The sequence below is a fragment of the Podarcis melisellensis genome, assembly GCF_964234715.1.
Source record: "Podarcis melisellensis genome assembly, chromosome: 14".
NCBI classification, from domain to species: Eukaryota; Metazoa; Chordata; class Lepidosauria; order Squamata; family Lacertidae; genus Podarcis; species Podarcis melisellensis.
In genome coordinates this window covers 52,547,715-52,573,715 of record NC_138546.1, presented here as the reverse complement: position 1 = coordinate 52,573,715, position 26,001 = coordinate 52,547,715, and the positions used below count along the sequence as shown (strand labels likewise).

General features: G+C 45.7%; 1 protein-coding gene across 3 annotated transcripts in view; it reads left to right on the top strand.

Moving 5' to 3' along the window:
* Positions 1–26,001, top strand: part of SNUPN (snurportin 1) — a 33,948-nt gene that overhangs the window by 5,645 nt on the left and 2,302 nt on the right. For 2 of the 3 annotated variants that reach the window (XM_081887765.1, XM_081887766.1), the window contains exons 3-7: positions 3,789–3,893; positions 5,451–5,547; positions 7,551–7,648; positions 8,605–8,682; positions 14,750–14,830. In XM_081887765.1, coding sequence (XP_081743891.1) covers positions 3,789–3,893; positions 5,451–5,547; positions 7,551–7,648; positions 8,605–8,682; positions 14,750–14,830 — 459 coding nt within the window. Of the gene's footprint in view, positions 1–3,788; positions 3,894–5,450; positions 5,548–7,550; positions 7,649–8,604; positions 8,683–14,749; positions 14,831–16,232; positions 16,322–18,355; positions 22,457–26,001 lie in introns of those variants that run through there. The other variant, XM_081887767.1, reaches the window with a different exon arrangement.

Genomic DNA, 26,001 nt, shown 5'->3' with positions numbered 1-26,001 from the left:
CAATTAGTTTGGTGTTGGAATGAAGTAGATTTGTACCTCCCTTGGACAATGCATGGTTTCAGTTCCTCTATTATTTGCTGATACGGTCCTAATTAATATGTTAGGTGCATTCAAATAGTCAGCATAGACTTTCACACTATATTTTAAATCCAGGTTGTGAACAATTTTTCCTTTCTTTAGGGAAGGAAATATTTTCATGTCATTTGCCATTGGTTTTTAATGCTATTCTATATTGTGTTGTAAGCTCTCCAGGAAATGTTTGTTGATGAATGACTATAAATCCAACACCATTTAATGTCAAAACAAAAAAATTCCTTCCAGTAGCACCTTAAAGACCAACTAAGTTAGTTCTTGGTATGAGCTTTCGTGTGCATGCACACTTCTTCAGATACACTGAAAGATACCAGACCCTTCTATATAGTGAGAAGGTGGGGAGGGGTATTACTCAGAAGGGTGGTAGGAATGGGTGATTGGCAGATAGCTGTGATGAGCCTGTTGACGACTCTTAACGACTGCAATAGGTCTTACAGGAAAAAGCAAGGGGTGAGAAGGTGAAAAATGGCTTTGTCATGTATAATGAGATAAGAATCCAATGTCTTTGTTCAGACCAGGTCTCTCCATGGTTTTAAGTTTGGTAATAAGTTGCAATTCAGCAGCTTCTCTTTCCAGTCTATTTCTTAAATTCCTTTGTAGTAAAACAGCTACTTTGAGATCTTGTATAGAATGTCCTGGGAGACTGAAGTGTTCTCCTACTGGTTTCTCTGTCTTGTGATTCCTGATGTCAGATTTATGTCCGTTTATTCTTTGGCGTAAGGTTTGGCCTGTTTGTCCAATATAGAGAGCTGAAGGACACTGTTGGCATTTGATGGCATACACAATGTTAGACGATGAGCAATTAAATAGTCCCGAGATGGTATGTGTGATGTTGTTGGGACCAGTAATGGTGTTGTCCGGGTGTATGTGGCAGCAAAGTTGGCATCTGGGTTTATTGCAGGCTCTGGTGCCAGTGTCCGTGTTAAGTCTGGTTGTAGTATTATTGTGGGTTAGGAGTTGTTTAAGATTGGGTGGCTGTCTGTAGGCAATGAAAGGTCTTCCTCCCAGAGCTTGAGAAACAGAACTGTCATTGTCCAGGAGAGGTTGTAGATCTCTGATGATGTGTTGTACTGTTTTAACTTGGGAGCTGTATGTGATGACTAGAGGTGTTCTGTTATTTTCTTTTTTGGGTCTGTCTTGCAGCAAGTTCTCTCTGGGTATCAGTCTGGCTCTGTTGATCTGTTGTCTAAAATACCCAGCAGATGAAGTTAGACAACAGATCAACAGAGCCAGACTGATACCCAGAGAGAACTTGCTGCAAGACAGACCCAGTTGGTACCATAGTTGGTACAATGTTAATAGATTTTGGGTTATATCGAATCCTAAGAATACTTGGAGGAAACCCACTGAAATTAATGGACATGACTATGACTAACTTGAGTACATTCATGTCAGTGGATCTCCTCTGAGTAGAACTTGGTTGACTACAACCTTATTTGATTTTTCTCCTTTGTGGCTTTGAGTACAAGCAATGGAATTATGGTCATCTGGGAGCATTATAGAAAGAGAAAGTGGAACTGCAGAGGGCCACAGATTCAGGCTATGTACACACCATACATTTAAAACCCTGGGAACTGTAGTTTGCCTCTCACAGAACTCCTAGGACCTTTAGCAAACTACATTTCCCATTGTTCTTTTTGGAGTTAAGGGGGATGTTCTTTAAATGTATGGTGTTTATACAGCTTGAAAGTTGTAACTGAAACTGAGATCCAGTTGAGATTTCTGCATTGCAAGGGTTGGACTAGATGACCCTGAGGGCCCTTTCAACTCTACAGTTCTATGCTTAATTAAAGAGTTTACTCATGTACAGTGGTCAACCTAGGAAAAGTGGGAAAATAAACATAAAGAATAAACTACTTGAGGGATGACCCTTATGTGATATTAATGTGACCTTTTCTCATTTATTGATTTTATTTCATTTATGAGTCTCCTAATAAAAAATAGTCTCCAGATGACTTACAAAAATGCAGGGTTGTTTGCTTTTTTAAAACTAAAATGAAAATCAAACCCTGCATTTTAAACTATCCTAATCATTACTGTGAGTTCTGAAGTAATTTAGCAAGAAAGAACCACAAAAAGGGAATATATAATACTCAGTGTAATAAATAGGAAAGGAATTTTTTAAAAGTCATATGAAAATGATAGCAAAAGCCCACAAACCACAAGGAGAAAGCTAGTCTCCCCCTACGGATGGTTCCATCCTCAAATCGCTCTAGCCCTGCGACATAAGCGTTCCTGGGATGCTGAAGTTTCATTTTAAATTTGAAGAGTCCTTCATAGTTGCCAGTGCAGGGCTTACTCAGTGAGCCCTTGGGGTGAAGGCGAAAGGTTGGCTTTACTGTGAGGGCTGCTGAGGGCCTTCGACTTACTTTCTTTGCTTAGTTTTCTAGGGACAAATGCAGCCCGGGTTCTTTAAGTTTTATACCCTAATTCCACTGGTTTGGGAAGCACATTCTGTTTCAATGCAGGTGCCAGCTTGTTATGGCTTTCTCTGCAAAAGGAGGCCTTTCTTATCAGCCTTTGCTGAGCGATAAGCTTTCTCTTTCTCCCTTCTTGCCAGCCAGCCAAAGAAGTGGCTTAGACTGAGCAGCCTTCCTCAAACTCAGCCCTCCAGATGTTATTGGCCTACAACTCCCATGATCCCTAGGTAGCAGAACCAGTGGTCTGGGATGATGGGAATTGTAGTCTCTGGTGGGCTGAGTTTGAGGAATCCTGGCTTAGAGCTACAGCAGTAGGCAGGAATTGTCATTTTAGGGGGTGAAACTTAATTTTTGTACATTTCTTCAGTGAGGGATCTTAAAAATATGTTTTTGGGTGTGAGTTCACACTTGCAATTATTTTTGTGATTGGAAAACATTTAGCTTAGTAAGTCTACCTTTGATTAAGAAGCATATAAACAACTTTCAGAAAATGAAAGACTTACTTTTACCTTCTGAAAAGTGATTAATAATAACAACAACAATAATAATAATAATGAATAATAAAACTTCAAGCACTTGACAATCATTTTTTATATGCAATTTTACACATATTTTACTTACCAAACAGTCAATCTTATCAATCAGTTTTACCAAAGTATCTTTAGAATTCCTGAGCCACATTGCAACTTTTTAGCACCCCTCATTCTTGGAATTTGAAACTTCAACACTCCTGACCACAGCAGCTTCCTCCATCTCAAACCCCAAGAGGTGCCTAGAGCTCTGCGGTTTGCTTCATTGTGGCAGCTCTGGGGTTTGCTGCATCTAGTGGCTCTTTGGGCCAGGATTAATAAAAATAAAGAGGAACAGAGAAGGTATCCTCAGATCATCAATCCAGAGCTGGCTCAGTACTGACTGGGTTGCCAGGCTCTTGGGCGGAAGTCCTTTCAGGGGAGAATGAACCTGAGGCCTCCTGCATGCTTAGCCGCTCTGCCGCTGGGTTATGGCCATCTCATAGCCTTGACAGCTGTTCAGGCCTGGCTTTAACCAGTAAGGTTTCTGGTTGCATTTCTCCTTCTGCGCCACGCTTTCCCAGCCTGGTGCCTCCACTTTTTTCCAGCTGCGTCTCCCATCATCCCTGACCATTGGCCATGCTGCTTGGGGCTGATGGGAGTGGTAGTCCTACAGTGTCTGGCAGGCACCAGGTCAGGGAAGGCTGTGACATTTGCTGTTTTCCCCAGTGCTACAAGTGAACAATTTTCTTTACTGCCTTTGTAGCTGATGCTGTCTGAATGGCTGATTGACGTGCCCCCAGATTTGGTGCAGGAGTGGCTGCTGGTGGTGTGTCCTGTGGGGAAGAGGGCTCTTATTGTGGCATCTCAGGTAAGAGACCGCGGCTTCTACCACAAGCCAAACCAAGGAAGAGTTTTTATCTTGCTGCTTTGTAAATGGTCTTCCTGCCGCATTCTAATAGCTTGGCAAGCTGGGGTTGAGGAACCTTTGAAATCAGGCAACTCTTGCGTCCGTGTCCAAAGGCTTATTGCATGTGAAACTCCTCCAAGACTACGAAATGGATCTGTTCCATCTCGCCCCATCTGAACAAGCTGCATTTTAACAGGGCTTAACAGAGCATTTTTTTAATTTTTAAAAAACACACTCCATTTTAAAAAGTATTTTGATGATTTCTAAGAACTTGTTTTCCCTGCTGCTTCTTATCTACTGTTTTGTTGGTAGGTTTGTTTAATTGTGCATTGTGTTTGTGGCCTTTAACATTTTTGTGATCCCAGCCTTGTTTTTAACAACTTGCATGATCACTGTAGGTGACAAAGAATTCCATATAGGTGAGTCAGCAAGCTGGCGGAGGGGGAGCCAATCTCTCCATCCTTCCTCCAGCATCCACTTGGCATCTGTTGGCATGACTTGCCAGGAATGGCCTGGCAGGCCAGAGTTGGCCCATGGGCTAGAGGTCCCCCACTCCTGCTGTTAAAAAACCCATAATTTTCTCTTAATATGTTTCTTTTTTAAAAAAGAAATGAGAGCAGCCATCACTGCAATGATACTTCAACAGTAAGACAGTTCCAAGGTACAGTTTCAAGTAATGGTCTTCAACTGATGGGGAAGGACCCACTAGTGGGTTACAGCCTGATCCAAAGTGGGTCGCAATAGGAGTACTACCACCATGCAAATATATGGTAAAAAGATTAAGAAATGGGTCCCCAAATGCATATTTGGGTTGAAAGTGGGTCCTGAGTGTGAAAAGTTTGAAGCTAGCTGGTCTAAAGGCACATGAGGCTAAAGCTAAGCAGTTCTGGGTCTGAACAGGCGGTTGTCTGAAAACCTGAAGGAGCGTCTCCACCCCCATCGTTCAGCCTGGACACTGAGATCCAGCACCGAGGGCCTTCTGGCAGTTCCCTCACCGTGCGAGAAGCGAAGCTACAGGGAACCAGGCAGAGGGCCTTCTTGGGAGTCATGCCTGCCCTGTGGAATGCCCTCCCACCAGATGTCAAGGAGATAAACAACTATCTGGCTTATAGAAGACATCTGAAGGCAGCCCTGTATAGGGAAGCCTTTTGATGTGTAATGTTTTGTTATGTTTTTATATATGTTAGAAGCAACCCATAGTGCCTGCAGCAAGCCAGTCAGATGGGTGGGGTACAATTATTTTTCTTGTTGTTACTATTATTATTATTATTATTATTATTATTATTATTATTATTATTATTACTACTACTACTACCACATGCAATACTGCCTTGGGCTCCACAGTGGAAGAAAAGGAAGGATATAAACATAATAAAATATATGTGGGGGTTGGGGGCCTCCCCTCCCCCCCTCTCTACTTGAAGTATACAATTTAGGAAGTCCTTTTACAGTGGGGGGGAAATCACTCTTGTTTGTTCTTGATCCCTTCCTCCTCCTCCCTCTCTTCTCTCCTTCCAGGGCTCCACTGCAGCTTACACCAAAAGCGGTTTCTGTGTCAACCGATTCCCTTCTCTTTTGCCAGGTGGGAGTCGCCGTACTTCAGCAACAGGGAAAGGTAACTTCTTGATTCCCCTCCCTTTTTGCAATCTCCCAATGGGAAAAGATCTGCTTGAAAGAGACACTCCAGGTCCTTACTCAAAACCAACTTTCGTGTACCATTCATTACCCACCTTCCATGGGTTTTTTCTTTTCTTTTTGCCATTGCTTGAGTGATAAGTCATTAGCTATAACAGGTATTGTTTGGAACAAGAACATCATTCTGGGCAATATATTAATCTTTATCGCAAAAATTCTACCCAACAAGGACAGTTATAATTTATTCCATCTTAACATCTCTTTTTAAATTTCCACCCACGTCTTAACATAATTATTTTGAAACAACATACAATTCAAATTTCTCATGGTTAATACCTAAGTACTTTACTTTTTTGTCAATTTGAAATTCAGTTTTCTCTGTCAAAGACTTGTTCTTCTGTAGTCATATTCTTTATTAAAATTTTTATTTTCTAATGATTAACCTTAAAACTTGCTAGCATGCCAAATTCCTTTAATTTATTCGTAAGAGTTTCCTCTCCCTGTAGTGGGTTTTCCAGAACTATCATCAGATCATCTGCAAAACTCCTAACGTAGTTTCCCTTTTTAATCTTTATCCCCTTAATTCTCTCATCTTGTCTAATATCTCTAAGCAAGACTTCCAAAACCAAAATGAAAAGCAATGGTGACAGTTGGCACCCTTGCCTTGTTCCCTTCTGTATCTCACAAGGTTTTGTTAATTCTCCTTTAACAATTATGTGAGCTGTCTTCTGCTTAATAAATCAATTTCACCCATTTAATGAAATCTCCAAAGTTCATTTCTTGCAAAGCTCTAAACAGAAATTCCCAGTTCACAATGTCAAAAGCTTTTTCTGTATCCCAAAAAATCAATACAGCTTCTTGTTCTGACAGTTCAAATACTCCAAAATATCTAACATATTTCTGACATTGTCTCTTAACTGTCTTTTAGGTAAAAATCTATTAAAAAATCTATTAAAAAATTATACATCATGACCAGTCTTGTAAAAAAAAAAAAAAACTTGCTGCCAAAATCACTCCAAATAATTTATAGTCACTGTTCAGTAATAAGATTGGCTGATATTTTTTTACTGAGGTCAAATCTTGTCCCTCTTTAGGTATAAGTGGGATGTTGGCCTCTTTTTAGCTATCTGGTATATGAGTATATTATTCATTGTCCTTGTAAGGGTTGTAGAAGTTCTTCAAAAAATTGATAGTTAGCAGCTGGCCGCTGTACCTTTTCTTTCTTGGATTGTTTAATAGCATCGCATAACACCTGAATTGTTAAAGGGCCATTGATTTTTATTTATCTATTTTTGGGAGAGTGAGATTTTTGCTGGATGTTGTTTTTGCAAGTAATCATCTATCCGACCCTGCCCCCCCCCCAAGATTCTTTGAGCTTTATACAGCTTAGAGTAAATTTGATCAAAGTTTCTTCATATTTGTATTGTTCATAGTTATAACATTGTTTTCTTGCAACTTCAGGATCACTTTCCTTAGTTCGGCTGAATTAACTAAAGCAAATAGTTTTAACTGGATTTAAAATGTGCAATTATTCGTTCCTATTTTGAATTTTGCCTGTTGTCTTTGTCCATGGAGTTTTCTTGGCAGGGATACTGGAGTGGCTTGCCGGTTCCTCCTCCAGGTGGATCACGTTTGCTCAAAACTCTCCACTATGACCTGTTCATCTTGGGTGCCCTGCTCGGCATAGTTCATAGCTTCTCTGAGTTATTCAAGCCCCTTCACCACGGCAACTTCGCCACAGAAGTGCCTGGCGTGCTCTGGTCCATGGGGTCACGAAGAGTCGGACACGACTAAACGACAACAAGATTTTTAATTTTATTGTGTAATTCTCTTCTTTAGTGGTTGTGCAAACAACTATTCTGAATAATGCCTGTTATAGGGTAGGGAGCACTGGGGATAAGTGTATGGAAGCAAGGGACAATGGCCCAAAGAAGTTTGGGAACCACTGGCCGAGATTAATCTCTTGCCTCTTGTTGTGTGAAGAATACACAATCCTGGACTGCATCTACAGCGAGGCCCAGCAGATGTACTACATCCTCGATGTGATGTGTTGGCGGGGACACCCTGTGTACGACTGCCAGGTACCTTTTTGCCTCTGGTCCTGCCACTGGCTTGCATCCCTGGCAGCTGTTTCCTCCTCTCTGTTCCCTTTCTGAGACACTTCCTGGATTCTGCTAAAACTCACCTGTAATGGTGTTTTTGGAGATGTTGCCCCATAGTTAAATTTTAATTTTTTTTATTTAATGGGGGGCATATAAGAGGTAAAACAATTCTGGGAGCAAAGTAGACCCAAGCCATTATGGGACTTAAATACTAATAGTGACACCTTGAACATGGCCCAGTAACAAATTGGCAGCCAGTGCAGATCTCTGAGCAGAGGTGTTAATACACTGACAGGGCCTCGCTCCTGTCAGCAACCATGCTGCTGCATTCTGCGCTGGCTGCAGCTTCCGATCTTCAGCTGACTGCGGTTTTTGGCATGGCGATCAAGACTAGCCCTAAATAGTGGGTCCCTGTGTGTCTTGGCCACCTCTCCATATACTTTCTTTTAATCTATAACCAACAAAAGAGCTTAGCAAGATAAGGGATTCTGTTGAAGTCATTATAGTTTGCTTCACAATCCAGAGCAGAAGCAGTTGCTCTGCTTCTACAAAGCTTCTGTGTTGCCTCCTTTTGGGGTTGTTCCATGCAGAGCTCATAGAAATTCAGATGGATTTTCCATATTCAGGGCAGAGCTCTTGAGGCTGCTGCTTATCATTTAGTCCCCTAACATGACCCTCCTGGACAGCATGGGGTAGTGGTTAAGAGCGGTGGACTCGTAATCTGGTGAACCGGGTTTGCTTCCCCGCTCCTCCACATGCAGCTGCTGGCTGACCTTGGTCCAGTCACACTTCTCTGAAGTCTCTCACCTCACAGAGTGTTTGTTGTGGGGGAGGAAGGGAAAGGAGATTGTTAGCTGCTTTGAGACTCCTTAAGGGGAGTGAAAGGTGGGATATCAAGTCCAAACTCCTCCTCCTCCTCTCTTTTCCCCCCTCAGACAGACTTCAGGTTCTATTGGCTGCATTCAAAAATGCAGGAAGAGGATGGCCTGGGAAAGAAAAGCCGTCTTAATCCAGTAAGTCCTTTTTGCCCAGAAGTGTGGATGTTCTAGACAAGTGAGACCTGCAAGGAAATAATCTGCTGTGAAGTCTTCCTGTTCAGGGCCCCCTTACAGGATACTCCATTCCATTTACCCTCCCCATCCCTGGTGTTCAGTCCTGTTCCCCCCTCCCCTGCCACCAGCCAGCATGCTCAGCCTTCAATCTGCTTTTTTTTTTTTTTTTGCGGTGCATGGTGTTCTTCCCTAAATATTTTTTAATTATTATTTTTTGTGTGGGTGCTTCTGCATACCTTTGGGTTTACCCGCAAACTCGCTGATGCCTTCTCCTTGTCCTTGGGTGCTGTTGGTTTTGGATGCGCAAGGGCTGGCAGACACATGGAGAATAGAGTTTGCTGTGGCAATATATCGGAGGGAAAACTTTCTCAGGTCAAGGGCCACATTCCCTTCTGGGCAGCTTTCTGAGGGCCACATGCTGCTGGTGGGCAGGGCCAGAGGCAACAGTGTGCAGAGAACAAAGCTATAGACTTCGCTTTTGCACCATGTTGTAGCTTCTACACAGGATCATCCACCCTTCTTTGTCATCCGCGACCCTTCCCCTCTGCGGGGAGGTGGGACCGATTCGGATGGTCCGCCCCCACCACTTAATGGATCCAAATGGTTTCCAGAGAGTGGCAGGGGATGCTTTATCCCATGTTGATGGCCTTTCAGCTGATTCCCTGGTGGCCCGCTGGAATGTGGAGTAAACCAGGGCCATTGACTGTTTGGCTCCGAAGCACCCTCTCCGATTGCATGGAGCCCGGACAGCCCCGTGTTTTTCTTCGGAGCTGAGGGTAATGAAACAATCGCTGTGATGGAAGAGTGCTGGTGGCGGATAACTCATTCTGGAGCTGACCGGACATGGGTTAGAGCTCAATGTCGAGCCTCCCAAGTGACTGTAGCGACGGCGAAGAAGACTTTCTTCACCGCCTCTATTGCATCTGCAGAAAACAGCAGCAGGAGACTCTTTCAGGTGGTTCACAATTTAGTGGAACAACCTGCTACATTGGGGCCCAGTAAGGGCCACATGATCTGCAATGATTTTGCAAAGTTTTTTGCAGATAAAGTCGCTCAGATTTGGGAAGAAGTAGATTCCACCGTGGGAGCAGGGCCGGGGCGGGAGAGTGCTAGAGTCCTGTCTAGTCAAGTTGTGTGGGATCAATTCCAATCTGTTACCCCCGAGGATGTGGACAGGCTGCTTGGACGCGTGAAACCAACCACCTGTCTCCTTGATCCTTGCCCATCCTGGCTTATAAAAGCTAGCCAGGAAGGGCTGGGCGATGGGATTCGTGGGGTGGTGAATGCTTCTCTCTGTGAGGGAGCCTTCCCAGATTTGCTGAAAGAGGTGGTTATTAAACCCCTTCTTAAAAAACCATCTTTAGATGCGGCCAATATGGCCAACTATCACCCAGTCTCAAATCTTCCATTCTTGGGCAAGGTGATTGAGTGAGTGGTTGCTGAACAACTCCAGGCACGCCTGGAGGATGCGGACCATTTGGATGCCTTCCAGTTGGGAATCAGGCCTCATCATGGGATTGAAACTGCCTTGGTCGCACTGGTCGATGATCTCCAGAGGCAGGCTAGGGACAAAAGTGAGAGCTGTTTCCTAGTTCTGCTGGATCTCTCAGCGGCATTTGATACCATCGACCATAACATCCTTCTGGATCGTCTAGAGGGGCTGGGAGCTGGGGGCACTGTTATACAGTGGCTCCGTGCCTGCCTCCTGGGCTGTGTCCAGAAAGTGGTGTTGGGGGATGCGTGTTCAGACCCCTGGGCTCTCACTTGTGGAGTGCCTCAGGATTCTGTCCTCCCCCCCCCCCATGCTTTTCAACATCTACATGCAGCCGCTGGGAGAGATCATCAGGGGGTTTGTATTGGGTGTTCATCAACATGCGGATGATACCCAGCTCTACTTCTCTTTCAAATAAGAACCAGTGACGGCGGTGAAGTCCTGTGTGAGTGTCTGGAGGCAGTTGAAGGATGGATGGCAGCTAACAGATTGAGGTTGAATCCTGACAAGACAGAAGTAATGTTTTGGGGGGACAGGAGGCGGGCGGTTGTGGAGGACTCCCTGGTCTTGAATGGGGTAACTGTGCCCCTGAAGGACCAGGTGCGCAGCCTCGGAGTGGTTTTGGACTCACAGCTGTCCATGGAGGCGCAAGTCAATTCTGTGTACAGGGCAGCTGTTTACCAGCTCCATCTGGTATGCAGGCTGAGACCCTATCTGCCCGGAGACTGCCTTGCCAGAGTGGTGCATGCTCTGGTTATCTCCCGCTTGGACTACTGCAATGCGCTCTACGTGGGGCTACCTTTGAAAGTGACCCAGAAACTACAACTAATCTAGAATGCAGCAGCTAGACAGGTGACTGGAAGTGGCCGCCGAGACCATCTAACACTGGTCTTGAAAGACCTACATTGGCTCCCAGTATGTTTCCAAGCACAATTCAAAGTGTTGGTGCTGAACTTTAAAGCCCTAAACGGAAGCCGCCCAGAGTGGCTGGGGAAGCCCAGCCAGATGGGCGGAGTATAAATAATCTATTATTATTATTATTATTATTATTATTATTATTATTATTATTATTTATTATCATCCATCCAGACAAGCAAGAGGCGGGATCAGAGTTCAAGGAAACATTGCAGCCAGGAAAAAACACTCTGGGTACAAAGCAGAAACAGTGAGGGGAATGGCCTGGGGGGACTTCCGGGGGCCAGACAGGAGGTCTAAATGTTTATTACTAGTAGCAGTATTATTTCCAGTTGCTAAGCAGCTGCCAGCCAGCAATGCAGCAGCCTAGTTGCAAGGTATACAATTTTGTTCTCTTCTCATTGCAAAGAAGAAATTAAACATCTATAAAGCAGCTCCTCTGGCTACAGGTCTGGGAAGGATTTGGCCCCCTGACTGAGGTTCCCCACCCCAGTGTATATGATGTAGATCAATTCAGTAAAGAATTGCTTATCCTGGACCTGCCAATCTTGGACACAGTAACATCTCCCAATGGTGAAATATCACCTTCCGGGCATAAGGCAAACCTTCCGGAAGATTAAATTATGTGTGCCTCCTTCCTTACTATTTGGGTATTAGCTGACTTCATCCCTGCTTTTAATCTCCTTGTTACAAAGGCAGATGTAAACAGAAACCACCTACCTTCTTTTGGTGGGGGGGGGGCGTTCTCCTGGTGCCTATACTGTGGGCAGGAGAAGCTGGCAGGGGCAGAATCTGTCTGCCTTCTGTACAGGGAAATAGCAAATAACACATCTCTCCAGGTTTCAGTTTGTAGAAGGCTTTGATGAAGAAAAGGAACACTGCTTGATTTGACCCACAGTGTGCTAAAGAGCCCCTTAGAACATTAGTCTCAGGTGGATGACTTTTATGTTTGAAGGACTAACTCATGTGTAGGCAAACTAAGGCCCAGGGGCCGGATCCAGCCCAATTGCCTTCTCAATCCGGCCTGCAGATGGTCCGGGAATCAGCATGTTTTTACGTGAGTAGAATGTGTCCTTTTATTGAAAATGCATCTCTGGGTTATTTGTGGGGCATAGGAATTCGTTCATTTCCCCCCTCCAAAATATAGTCCAGCCCCCCATAAGATCTGAGGGACAGTGGACTGGCCCCCTGCTGAAAAGGTTTGCTGACCCCTGGACTAATTGCTGCAACAAAATGCTGCAGCATAGGGTCTCCTCTTCAGGATTCCTGCCCGCTATGCTCTTTCTTGGACACTCCAACCCCCACTTTTCTCTGGTTTACACACACAAAGATACGGTTTCCCCCTTGTAACCACACAGGGCTTCTGGTCTGGAAAGATTTCAGAAATGGCTCTTGGGATTTTCCTCTCCACTGCCAGCTGACTGCTTCTCTGGGAAACTTTGGAGAGCTGAACACCGTTTAAAGGCTTGTTGAAGAAAGAAATGTGGGTCCCCAACTCCATGTGTATGTTCTGTGTCTAACACCCATCTTCACCATCTATTTATTTTATAGCAGTGTATAAATTAAATTATTATTAATAATAATAATAATAATAATAATTTATTATTTGTACCCCGCCCATCTGGCTGGGTTTCCCCAGCCACTCTGGGCGGCTTCCATAGAAACCAGAAAACACTAAAATATCATACATTAAAAACTTCCCTGAACAGGGCTGCCTTAAGATGTCTTCTGAATGTCAAGTAGTTGTTTATCGTTTTGACATCTGATGGGAGGGCGTTCCACAGGGTGGGCGCCACTACCGAAAAGGCCCTCTGCCTGGTTCCCTGTAGCTTTGCTTCTCGCAATGAGGGAACCGCCAGAAGGCCCTCGGCACTGGACCTCAGCGTCCGGGCAGAACAATGGGGGTGGAGACGCTCCTTCAGGTATACTGGGCCGAGGCCGTTTAGGGCTTTAAAGGTCAACACCAACACTTTGAATTGTGCTCGGAAACGTACTGGGAGCCAATGTAGGTCTTTCAAGACCGGTGTTATGTGGTCTCGGCGGCCGCCCCCAGTCACCAGTCTAGCTGCCGCATTCTGGATTAGCTGTAGTTTCCGAGTCACCCTCAAAGGTAGCCCCATGTAGAGCGCATTGCAGTAGTCCAAGCGGGAGATAACTAGAGCCTGCACCACTCTGGCGAGACAGTCCACGGGCAGGTAGGGTCTCAGCCTGCGTACCAGGTGGAGTTGGTAGACAGCTGCCCTGGATACAGAATTGACCTGCGCCTCCATGGACAGCTGTGAGTCCAAAATGACTCCCAGGCTACGCACCTGGTCCTTCAGGGGCACAGTTACCCTATTCAGGACCAGGGAGTCCTCCACACCAGCCCGCCCCCTGTCCCCCAAAAACAGTACTTCTGTCTTGTCAGGATTCAGCTTCAATCCATTAGCCGCCATCCATCCTCCAACCACCTCCAGGCACTCACACAGGACCTTCACCGCCTTCACTGGTTCTGATTTGAAAGAGAGGTAGAGCTGGGTATCATCTGCATATTGATGGACACCCAGTCCAAACCCCCTGATGATCTCTCCCAGCGGCTTCATATAGATGTTAAAAAGCATGGGGGAGAGGGCGGAACCCTGAGGTACGCCACAAGTGAGGGCCCAAGGGTCTGAACACTCATCCCCCACCACCACTTTCTGAACACGGCCCAGGAGGAAGGAGCGAAACCACTGTATAACAGTGCCCCCAGCTCCCAGCCCCTCTAGACGGTCCAGAAGGATGTTATGGTCGATTGTATCAAAGGCCGCTGAGAGATCCAGCAGAACTAGGAAACAACTCTCACCTTTGTCCCTAGCTCGCCGGAGATCATCAACCAGTGCGACCAAGGCAGTTTCAGTCCCATGATGAGGCCTGAACCCCGATTGGAAGGGATCCAAATGGTCCGCATCCTCCAGGCGTGCCTGGAGTTGTTCAGCAACCACACGCTCAATCACCTTGCCCAAGAATGGAAGATTTGAGACTGGGCGATAGTTGGCCATACTGGCCGGGTCTAAAGATGGTTTTTAAAGAAGCGGTTTAATCACCGCCTCTTTCAGCGGATCTGGGAATGTTCCCTCACAGAGGGAAGCATTCACCACCCCGCAGAGCCCATCACCCAGCCCTTCCCGGCTTGCTTTTATTAGCCAGGATGGGCAAGGATCAAGGATCAATAATAGCAACAAGAACAATAATAACCATCATAATGCTGGCTGGGCTGGTGGGAGTGGGAGTCCAAGCCCATCTGGATGGGGAACCTGTGGCCCTCCAGCCACATAGCCCATGGCTCAGCCACAGGTTATCAGAAGGCTCTCCAGTGGGAGAGCTGGGTCCCTCGGGCATGCCCCCTCGTTCTTCAACACAGGCTGCTCCTCTAAGATGCTTTGCTGTGGGAGCTCCAGGTCACCCACCAAAGAGGATTCCTCCAGTGAGGGGAGCATAGCCCTTTCCTTGTGGGCAGCAGCCTTCTCAGCAACAGGGATTCAGAGATACACTGCCTCTGAATCTGGAGGTTCCATTCAGCCATTGAGAGAAGAATGGGAGAGTCTCAGATGTGAGCACTTGTAGTTCTGATCTTTTTTTTTTCTTTTTCTTCCCTTTCAGTTTAAATTTGTGGGACTGCAGAGTTATTCCTGCACACCGGAAAGCCTGTGCAAGGTTCTGGCCACAGATTTCCCCTTTGAGGTAAGCAGTCATCTGTTGGCACCACAGCTCTGTCTCTTTCAACCCCAAGACTTGTATTCCTGGTGGAGAAGACCCCCCCCCAAAGAACCTGGAGAGTAGGAGCCCCAGGGGCAACAGGTTCCAGCTAAGCAATACTGCTTACTGCCCCCCCCCCATTAATAAAGTTTTCAGGACGAATAAAAAAGTATTTCTTCATGCAGCACATAGTTAAGCAATGGAACTTGCTCCCACAGAAGGCAATGATGGCCACCAATTTGGATGGCTTTAAGGAGGATGCAAAAGATTACCCGGGAGGGACTGCAGGCCTTGGACTGAAAAAGCCCTCAACCCCTTGCTTGATGCAGACAGCCCAGAGCTGTGATTGGGCACCCCCAAGTATGGCTTCCGGCCTGTGCTTGACCGTCCAAGCAAGGGAGAGCCAGCCTGCCCCCTGATGTCCTGCTGCTGTTACGGTTTCAGAGTTTTGTCCAATGTTCTGCTGAAATTGCCTTCCTTTAACTTAAGCCCCAAAGATCTGACCTGTCCTTTTGAGGGAGCAGAGAACGTGTGTGCCACAAATATTCGGATTAGCAGGAAGGAAGAGAAATGGGCCAGTACCATGTGGATGGGGAGCAGATGACAGCTGTCAGTCACTCGCGAACATGGCTGGGGCTGGCACAGGCATCAGCTACAGCTCAGGAGGTGGTTTTTATGCTGTTGCCCTCTAGAAGCACTCATTCTCTCCACTGGACCAAACTGTTAAGAAGCATTGAAAGAACTTTCTGATGGTAACAGCTGTTTGGCAGTGGAACAGACTACTTCAGCAGGTGGTGAACTCTTCTTTATTGGAGGTTTTTAAAAAGAGGTTGGGTGCTCTTCTGTTGGGGATTACTTAGCTGCTGTCATGAGAGCCTTTGGGGGGCTTAAGAGTGAGTAAAACAGTTCTCTAAGCAAATGAGTAAATAAGGCCATCAGTCGCTGCTGTCATGATGGTTCTATGCCACGTCCAGGTTTAGAGAACAGAAGCACTAAGAGGAGCCTGCTGGATCCGGCCCATGGGGGCCCCTCTAGGCCAGTATCCTGTTCCCACAGTGGCCAGCCAGATGTCTGTGGGGAACCTGCAAGTGGGATTCAAGCACTTGAGTCCCCTCCCCTCGTATGATCTCTACCAAATGGCATTCACCACCCTAAGACCTCCAGGTATAGGGTGGTATATAAATAAAATAAAAATCCAGAAACATGGCTGCCTCCGACCCTGCGGGCAGAACATAGCCATGGTGGCTAGGAGCCATCGTCAGCTCTCTCCATGAATTTATCTAGTCCTCTTTTAATGTCAGCACTGCATTTTGTGGGAGTGAGTTCCGTGGTTTAACTCTGCACTGTGCACAGATGGACTTCCTTTTATCTGTCCTGAATCTTCCAGCACTCAGAGGGAGCAGGCTCTGGATACCAGTCTGTGGGGACCTCAGGTGAAGAGGGCCGTTGCCCTGACAGGCTTCTCAGAGGCATCAGGTTAGGAAGTGGGAATGTGTTGGATTTGCTTACAGACTCCATGCTGTTGTTGTGCAAGAGGGCTTAACAACTTGTTTGTGCCACATGTTGGAACCAGACGTTCCGAGTCTGCCTGTCCTCCAGCTCCCTCCCTTCGGATCACATTCTTCCTTTCTGACCGAGTCTCGGGGAATCAAACACCCTTTCCCTCCCCTCTTGCTTGCAAGGAGAGGCAAGCAGGAGGAAGCCTATTTTCCTGCTGCTGCTGCTAGTGAAAGAAAGTGAAGCAATAAGAGATGCAGCTCTGGAGACCTTCTCTTAAGAACCAAAGCAGAGCATCTGCTGGATCCGGCCAAAGGGGTCCAGCTGGTCCAGCCTCCTGTTCTCGCAGTGGCCAACTGGATGCCCCCAAGGAAACCTGCAAGCGAGATTTGAGCACAAGAGCAGCCCTCTCCCCTCCTGTGGTCTCCCTGTTGCCCCAGCTTCAAGACGTAGCGCAGACGCCGACTCACAGAGAGACTCACTGACTGGCCAATGAGCTCAAGAATCTGGACCATCAATCGTCCCCTATCTGCCTCATTCTTTTTTAAAACCATCCAGTTTGATAGCCATCACTGCTCCTGTGGGAATTCCATAGTTTAACTGTGTGCTGCTTCCATGTACTTCCATGTAGAATGGAGCCCTCAATGGCTCCAGCAACTGGCAGAGCTCAGATTAGAATGATCCTCCAAATCCAAGTGGAGAGTCTCCTGTTTCTGAGGAGCCCCCAGCCCCAGCTATTGAACATTGCAGATTCTGACCAGGCTGGTGTAGCAGTAGCTGGATTTGAGCAGTATTTGGCAGGTCCCCGCTTTCCAAGCCATCTTGGGACCAAGGGAGGCGCCGGAGTTGCTGGCCAGGATCCAAGGAAACTGCTGAGGAGTCCCTTGCATGTTCTAACTGAAATGCAGCTGTGCCAGCAGAACTTGGCCAATGGAAGCCCATTTTGACCACACACACAAACGGAGACTCCGTTCTTCCTCATTTAAGTTTAGTGCAGCTAAGCCTAGCTTGGGAGCAAAGGCTCCTTTTTTGTTAATGACTTGATTCAGTAATATGATGCTGCACTTGGCTGTGTGGGTGACTTATAGATGTTGGATATCACAGCACTGCCCAACCTGCAAAGCATGGTTTGGTGATCTGGGATTTCCTGCAAGCTCAAGTGGGCTCTGCCCCTTCCTTTTTCTTGGGGCACGTGCACTTGCTGGCTCAGTGGAACATAGAAAGAAGCTGCTTTATCCTGATGAATAGATCATTTGTCCATTTAACATCAGGATAAAGTATTGTCTTCATGCCGACTAGCAATTTCAGACTAGCACTGTCCTAAGCTCTAGCTGGAGATTCAGATGGTTCAAGACATACAGACAGTTCTAGCCAGATAAAAGAAAGGACTTCTTCACACAGAACATGGTTAAGCTATGGCACTCACTCCCACAGGAGGCAAGTTGGGTGGCTTTCAGAGAGGTTTGGGCAAATTCATGGAAGAGAAGACTATCCATGCCTCCTGGCCATAATGCCTCTGCTCTGCCTCCCCTGTCAGGCAGGAACGCTTCTGAATGCCAGTTGCTGGAAACCACGGGGGGGGGGGGCTCTTACACTCAGGTTCTGCTTGCAGATTTCCCACAGGCATCTGGTTAGCCACTGGAGACAGGATGCTGGAAACAGGTGAGCCATTGGCCTGATCCAGCAGGTGCTTCGTATGTTGTATGAATGCTGGTAATCTCTAGCTCCAGTTTGTTTAGGAATGATTATGTTCCACTGGAGAGAGCCCGTTCTGTCGCAGCCAAGCCATACCTCCCTCCTGTGATAGGAACTGCCTGGTGTCTTCTGCATCTGAACAAACTCAGCACCATTTGCATGAGAACAAATTAGATCCCTGACTTCTTTGTTAACGAGAAATAAGCTTGGTACGTCTCTTTCGGGAATGTGTAATTAGTAAGAAATGGTGTGGGGTCATAGCTGGGAAATTCCAGGCTATAACATGTCATTTGGCCTGCTGTTTGCATTGTTTGGCAGTATAAGAAAGAAAGTACTCATGGATGATGGACAGATGATGATTTGTTACTAACGGCAGCCAGGCGGGCGATTGGCCATAAGTGGAAACAGAGGGACCTGCCATCACTGAGAAATTGGATGAGTGGGATCTGGGGTGTGCAGTAATGTTGAAGCTTGCAGATATTTTTAAATACAGACAGTAAAACAAGCATTGTAGACTACAAGCCCCATCATCCCCTGAGCATTGGCCATGGTGGTCAGAGCTGCTAGGAGTTATAATCTCACAGCAATCTGTAGGTTGGGGAAAAGCTGTGACTTTTCCAGAGTACTGCATGTAAATGCATCAGTTTTGTAGAGAAATGCTCCATGTTCATGATGCACCAAAAATAGGTACAGGATAATACTCAGCCCTGTAGTTTATTAAGAGTTGTGCAGTGCATATAATTAGGATAATAAAGATAATTAGGTTATTTATCCTACTTTCCCCCCTTCTCTATCATTTTGGAAACTTCTAATTTCCAAGGATGATTATTGTTCAGTGTATGATTGTGTTACTATGTGTTTGATTTTTCTCTCTGCAAAAAGAAAAAAACAATGTTAGCACAAACCTGAGAAACAGACTAAAGTAAACACAGAGAAACGGCTGTTTCCAGAGTAAATTGGGTCCCTGCGCATGGAAGCAAAATGGAGCCTCCCTATCCAGAGGCATTGTACCACTGAAATGCCTGTGGCTGAGTGAACAACAGCAGGAAGGGACTTTCCCCCTCATGTCCAGTTTGGAGGCTTCCTGAAGGTGGACGTGATGGGCCTCTCACCTCATATCTGGCAGAACTCTTCTCGTGTCCTCTTGCAGCGTTTACTGCCCTGTGTCGGTTGCCCTGAGCCATCCAAAATTCTGGAACCTTTTCCCAGAACACCTCAGCAGTACTAGATGCCCGTCCTCTTTTGCTCCCATTAATACAGTAGTATTCCCCATTTTGCAGAGGGAGGGGCTGAGGCACAGAGTGTAGCCCAGGGTCCAAAGGGAGTTGTTGCTCAGCCAGGCAAAGTCCTTGCCAGCAAGGCAAGCCGCTGGCGGAAAGGCAGTAAGGCAGGGGCTGAGGCTGTGGCTTTATAATGCTTGGAGGAACCTGATTGGCCCCTGGGAATCAGCTGAGAGTGTCAGCTGACTGAGCCCCATATTGTACTGCAACCTAGGTGGTGCTGTTGAGCAACACTGCTCTGTCTGTAAGGCAGGCATAGGGACCCTCCAAATCGTGTTGGACTCCAACTCCCATGAGCTTCAGCCAGCATGGTCAACCGTCAGGGAGGATGGGAGCTACAGTCCAACAACAACTGAAGGGGCCATGGACACCCCCCCACACACTGCCACATCCCTACTTGCATGGCTTGTGGCTATGGAAATGTGTCTCTGAGGAGCCCCTTTTTAAAACAAAAGCACCCCCACCCACAGTTCCTTGGTTTGAGACCAGCATCATGTCTGGCTCTAAGCATGCCTCACGCATGGCCATTTTGCTGCCACAGTTCGCAGCTCAGCTGCTTCTGTCTCGTCTAGAGTCTGGAACCTCTGGCTGTCCAAAGAGCAAAGTGCTGATGCTACTCCTTGCCGGTCAGACCCCAGGCTTTTAGGCAAACAGTAACTTCATCCATCCTTTCTGATTCAGCTGGCGTCAGTGCTGTGAGTCAGTGGGAAGGAGGCAGACGGTGCATTAAATAAACACGAGCAGCTTCACAGGATGGAATAATCTGGGCTACTGAAAAGTGGAGAGGCTATTAACAAAGGCAGTGCCTTTGAGCCTCCGGATTCTGCTGCTCTCTGGGGACTTTCCCTAAATGCCTTGATCTTTTTGGGGGGGCACTGAGTGTGGTTTGATCCTCTTCCTTTTGGAGTGACCAAGTGGGAAAGCCTTCAGTCTTCTTTTTTTAAAAAGCTAGGAGAGGGCAGGCATTCCCCACTTTGGGAAGCTTGTGTCCCAAACAGTATAAATAGTATGAAACTGATTTATGCACTTAGAAGGGTTGAAAGTGTCCATCCTGGTAATTCTCACCAGCCAAGCCAGCTGGCTCCAGCTGTTGGGATGTCCAGTGTGAAATGTTGGTTGGAGAAGGCTGTGGTTGGGCAAGGTCCAAAAGCGCATGGTACAGCCAGCTCCCATCCTGAAAGCAAGCAGATTTTGGTCTGGCCAGTGTCTGAACTGGAGAAGGGCTGGCAATATGAACAACCTCATGTATATACCATCTTCCGTTCCATATGGGGGATGCAGGATAACCATGCAGTCACTAAACAAGTGTCCCCTTTAGTTTTGGATTGCAACCAGCATGGGCTGGGGGGCATCAGAGTCCAAGAGCTGGAGGGCGCCAGCTGGGGAAGGCTGGCTTAAGACATAGCTGTATAGTTTTGACCTAAGGGGTGCAGGTACTGAATTCTTGTAAGTATTTTAGTTTTTAAAGTAGCAAACAGAAACAGTGTGTTTTTGGGGAGGCGGTTAGGGTGACAATACTTCCTTTGCCCCTCTGGTTGAATTGTGTACATACAAGGCAGTATTTTTCCAAAGTCTCCAAAAACAATAAGATGCCAAAACAATTAACCTTGTTTGGGTCACATGTTCTGAGCTTTTTTAAAATAAATGACTAAATGAAGGTTTTGTGCAAGAAAAACTCTCAGCATCCAATTTAAAAGGTGCAAAGGGACAATGGAACCCGACAATCCTGTGAGAACTGAGTGCCAGGGATACAGAGGGAGTGAGGTGCTGAACCCTGGTTGATGGGTGTTGTGGTGAATGTGTGGGTGTAACACATACCATATGTTACATGCACATAGAATCTTAGATTTGGAAGTGACCCCGACATATGGCCACCCAACCTCTGCTTAAAAACCTCCAAGGAAGAAGAGGCCTTCTGATAGCATCTTCTCTCAGTCTCCTCTTTTCCAGGCTAAATATGCCCAGCTCCTTCAACCGTTCCTCATAAGGCTTGGTTTCCAGACCCCTGACCATCTTGCTTGCCCTCTGCACATGTTCCAGCTTGTCAACATCCTTCCTAAATTGTGTTGTCCAGAATTGTACACAGTATTCCAGGTGTGGTCTAACCAAGGCAGAAGAGAGTGGACTGTGACTTCCCTTGATCTGGACACTAGATTTCTGTTGATGCAGCCTAGAATAGCATTAGCTTTTTTTGCTGCTGAAAACCTGTGTGAACTCATGTTTAGCTTGTGGTCTACTAAGAGCCTTAGATCTTTTTTTCATGTGTTGCTGTCAGGCCAGGTGCCACCCGCCACCCGCCGTATGTTCTGATACACATACTTTAAAGCATGCACACCAAACCTTTGTAATGATGCTACAAGCTTTGCATTCATCCAGTGAAGCTGAATGTTGAAAGAGTCAGGACAGTCAAAGGAACGTATTCCCCCCCCCCCCCAACTCATAGTTAAACTGCGGAATGTGCTTCCACAGGAGGTATTGAGTGAAGGAATGAAGGAAGGAATGTGATGGCCACTGACTTGGATGGCTGCTGGCCCTGATGACTCTGCTCTCCCTCCATTGGTGGAGGCAACAAGCTTCTGAGTGCCACTTGCTGGAAGTTGCAAGTGGGGAGTGTGTTGTTGTGCTCAGATTCTGCTTGTGGGCTTCCCAGAGGCATCTGGTTGGACCACTTCGGGAAACAGGATACCCGGTAAACAGGCTTCTGACCTGATCTAACAGGGCATTTTCTTTTTACAAAATCCAAGGTATTACCCATGACGTCTCTCTTAGAAGGGTCTTGGCTAGGCAGCCTGGGAGGCTGTAGTTTGCCAAGGGCCCCCATACAACGCAGTGTGTCAGTGGGTCTGGCTGTTAACCAGAAGGTTGGTGGCTGGAGCCCCCCAGAGACAGTGTGGGCAGGCTTCCTGCATTGCAAGGGCTGCAATTGGATGATCCTCTGTGTCCCTTCCAACTCCGTGATTCTGTGATTCTAAGGTTGATGCTGCTGGCTTTGGCGGCATTGATCAAAGCTGCTTCTTTCGAGCCAGAGCTCTTAAGGAAAGACAATGCTGGAGCCGGAATGAGGAGCCCCCCTCACCGGCCAGAAATGCTTGCAGAGAGTTTGTGCCTTTTGTCATCATTCCCTCCCCCCAACTTCTTCCCAGCTGAGTCATCACTTCCCTGCACACAAATTGCTTTAGCTGAAAGTAGCAAAAGCTCAAATCTTAGGAAACTCCACAGCAGGTTATCTGTAAAATTCTGTTCCCCTTGGGGAGCTGAACATGAGGGGTAATAGATAAATCTTTTCTTTTCTTTTTTTACTGCCAAAGGGGGAATGTATGTACATGGGACTAGCAGGAGGGGTGTGGAGTATTCGCCAGCTGCAGTATTGCAGCAAGAGGAAATGATGGAAAGAGTTAAGGCTTGTTAAAGCACAGGATGCTCTTAATTCACATTGATTGTCAGAGGAGAGGAGGATCCTGGGAATGTTAAGGATTTCTTCAGCCTGAGCAAGCAGGAAGATACAAAACACAGCCACTCTCCCCTCCCTCCCCACCCTTATGAAGCTGGAGGTACCAGCAACTATTTTTCACATTCTAAATTCATTGGGATGCAAATCTCAATTCCCACCCCCACCCTCCTGGAATCTCAATGGAATGGAAGTATTTGCATCCAAGGAAGCACACTTTAAATTATTTAAATTATTATTATTTAAATTATTATTAAATCCATGTTTAAGGTTGCATTCAAGCCACTGCAAGGCTTGACTTGTCCCTTCCATTTTTATTAGAAGATTTGGTCACTCAGCAGCATGCAAGAATTGCAGAACTTTTGCGTTCTAATTTAGTGTGCCCCCAATGCCATTTGTTAGATATTTAGAAGTATTTCCTAGGTGCTGCCTCTGAAAATGATAGTTAGAACATTTGAGACTAACCAGTCTGGCTGGAATTTTTTTCATGAAACAATGCACTTTTAGAAATGGGGACATCCCCCAGAGGAAGCTACAGCAGGGGATTTGCATATGAAGTGCTTTGAACACTTAAAAATGCTGTGGAAATGTTGATTGTTTATTAAATGTAAGAGCGTTACCAGTTCAGATGAAAGGCTCATCCAGTCCAGCATCCCGTTTTCCACGATAGAAAGCTAGATGCCTCCATCAAGCATCCAACAAGGGTCTACATCATCTCCCTTTGCCCCCTCAGCAGCTGGTGTTTGGAGGTATACTGCCTCTGAACCAGGAGGTTCTATGGAACCATTATGGCTAGTAACTTGCTCCATAAAATTGTCCTAAAAGGTAAAGGACCTCTAATAGTTAAGTCCAGCCACAGACGACTCTGGGGTTGTGGCACTCATCTCGCTTTACAGGCCGAGGGAGCCGATGTTTGTCTACAGACAGTTTTTCCGGGTCATGTGGCCAGCATGACTAAGCCGCTTCTGGCGAAACTAGAGCAGCACACGGAAACACCATTCACCTTCCCACCAGAGCAGTACCTATTGATCTACTTGCCCTTTTGGGGGGGTGCTTTCAAACTACTAGGTTGGCAGGAGCTGGGACCAAGCAACGGGAGCTCATCCCATTGCAAGGACCTTCTGATCGAGAAGCCCAAGAGGCTCAGTGGTTTAGACCACAGCCCATGTCACAAAAATTGTCCTATCCCCTTTTAAACACCGCGAACTTAGTGGCCACCATTGCACCTTATTGCAGTGAAATTCCATAAGTTAGCTTTGCATTTAAGAACTGTCTTGAACAACATAGAAGCAAAGTGATGGATTAAAAAATTAATTTCAATGTTGCTGTTTTCTCATTCCACAATGACTGCGCTGATGGGGCTTCGGCAAAGGCTTTGTAGACCCAATGGTCAACAAAGTAGGGTACTAAATCTTTAAAATTGGACTTAATAGGACCTTGCTTTTTAAATCTCACATAAGCGTTATTGCCTGGGAAATGTCTAATGGTGTCTCCATATTGGACAGAAGCAATAGCATAGCTAATCTTGTTTTGCAGGCAACTCTGCCCCAATGGCAAATATATTGTGGAAGATGCTTGTGGAATTAGGAATTGATCATCATTTGCTGATCTTAATACAGAATTTATATTCCTTTAACATTTGCCAAATCAAACTCAATGCCAAAGGTCAGCTTTATTCCAACATCCTGAATACGAAAGGTGTAAAACAAGGGTGTATTCTTGCCTCTTTTCTTTTTAATTTATTTTTATCAGATCTTCCAGAGCACATTGAAAAAGTAGAATCACATGCCCCCAAAATCAATCAAAACCCGGTCCCATTGTTACTGTATGCGAATGATGTGGCCTTATTATCACTGACGATAGGTCTGAAACATCTTTTACTTTCCCTGGTTTCCTAAAGCAATACATTTTCAATAAATTATGAGAAGACAAAATTTCTGATCTTCTCTAATTCCTGGAAATTAGAGAAATGGAAAATTAGAGGACAAGAAATCCAAGTAAAGTAAAGATTCAAAGATATCTCAGAATTTTATTCCAGAGCAACTCAGATTGGTCAAGCCATCACGTAAGTGCTATGAAACAGGCAAAGTTTACCTCCTCAACAGTAGCTCGCTTTTGTTTTCAGAAAGGTAACCAATTTATACCAGCTGATAATCAGATTTTTCAAACTAAAGTGTCGTCCCAGATACTTTTTTGGGATCCCAATATGGATACAAGCATATAATAGTGATTTAGATAAGATACACTCAAGTTTCTTGAGACGTATCCTGGGGCTCCCAAGTTCAATCAAGTATGAGATGATGTGTGCAGAACTAGGTATACACACAATGGAATATTGGGTGTGGGCTAGCACTGGAAAACACTGGTTGCATTGCCATTTCCATTGCCAACCCTCGAGTCTGCTCTCTGACTTGAGGACTTTTATAAATCCAAATGGTTCTAACTCTTACATAACAAAATCAGATCTATTGGCACTGACTTGGAACTCATGTATAATTCAAATGAGCAATATATCACAACAGTCAATCCAGATTAAGGGTCATTGAAAAACGAAACATCAAGTCAGCTGTAAATAAAATTTGCTCCCCCAAGTTCTATGGTTTAAATACAACAGATAACGGGGTCACTTACATTTCACAATTAATAATTCCAGTCCAACACAGGGCCTTTATGTTAGCCCAACTGAACGTTTTCCCCTCAGCTTTTGTCAAGGGCAGATATTCAAACATCCCCAGAAATAATAGACATTGTGGATGTTCTTTGAATGTGCTAGATGCTGTAAAACATATTCTTTTCTACTGTCCATTGTACAATCAGCTACGCAAACATGTGCTATCCCCCTTTTTGGGTAGTCTAACATCACGGCATGATGAAAATATCAGATTCAATCTGTCTGACATTAACCCGGAAGTAACTGCAAAGGTGGCTAAGTTTTTTGTCAATAGTATCTCAGAGTGGTGAATAGCACTATTTAGTGGGAAGAAACTCCAATGAAAACCCTTGTTATTACATATTTTACATGGCTGTTTATTTGTATATTTTTTAAATATGGATGTTTGATGATGGCCTATATTTGTAATGTCTAATAAAGGTTTGGTGAAGTAAGTAAGTAAGGAGGCAAATTTTTTTGTTTTCTCATTACACCCCAACCAATGGGGACCTTGCCAGATGGACATGCCAGCAGGATTATGCAGGCAGCTTTAATTACTAAGCAGCACTAGATATCCAGATATCTT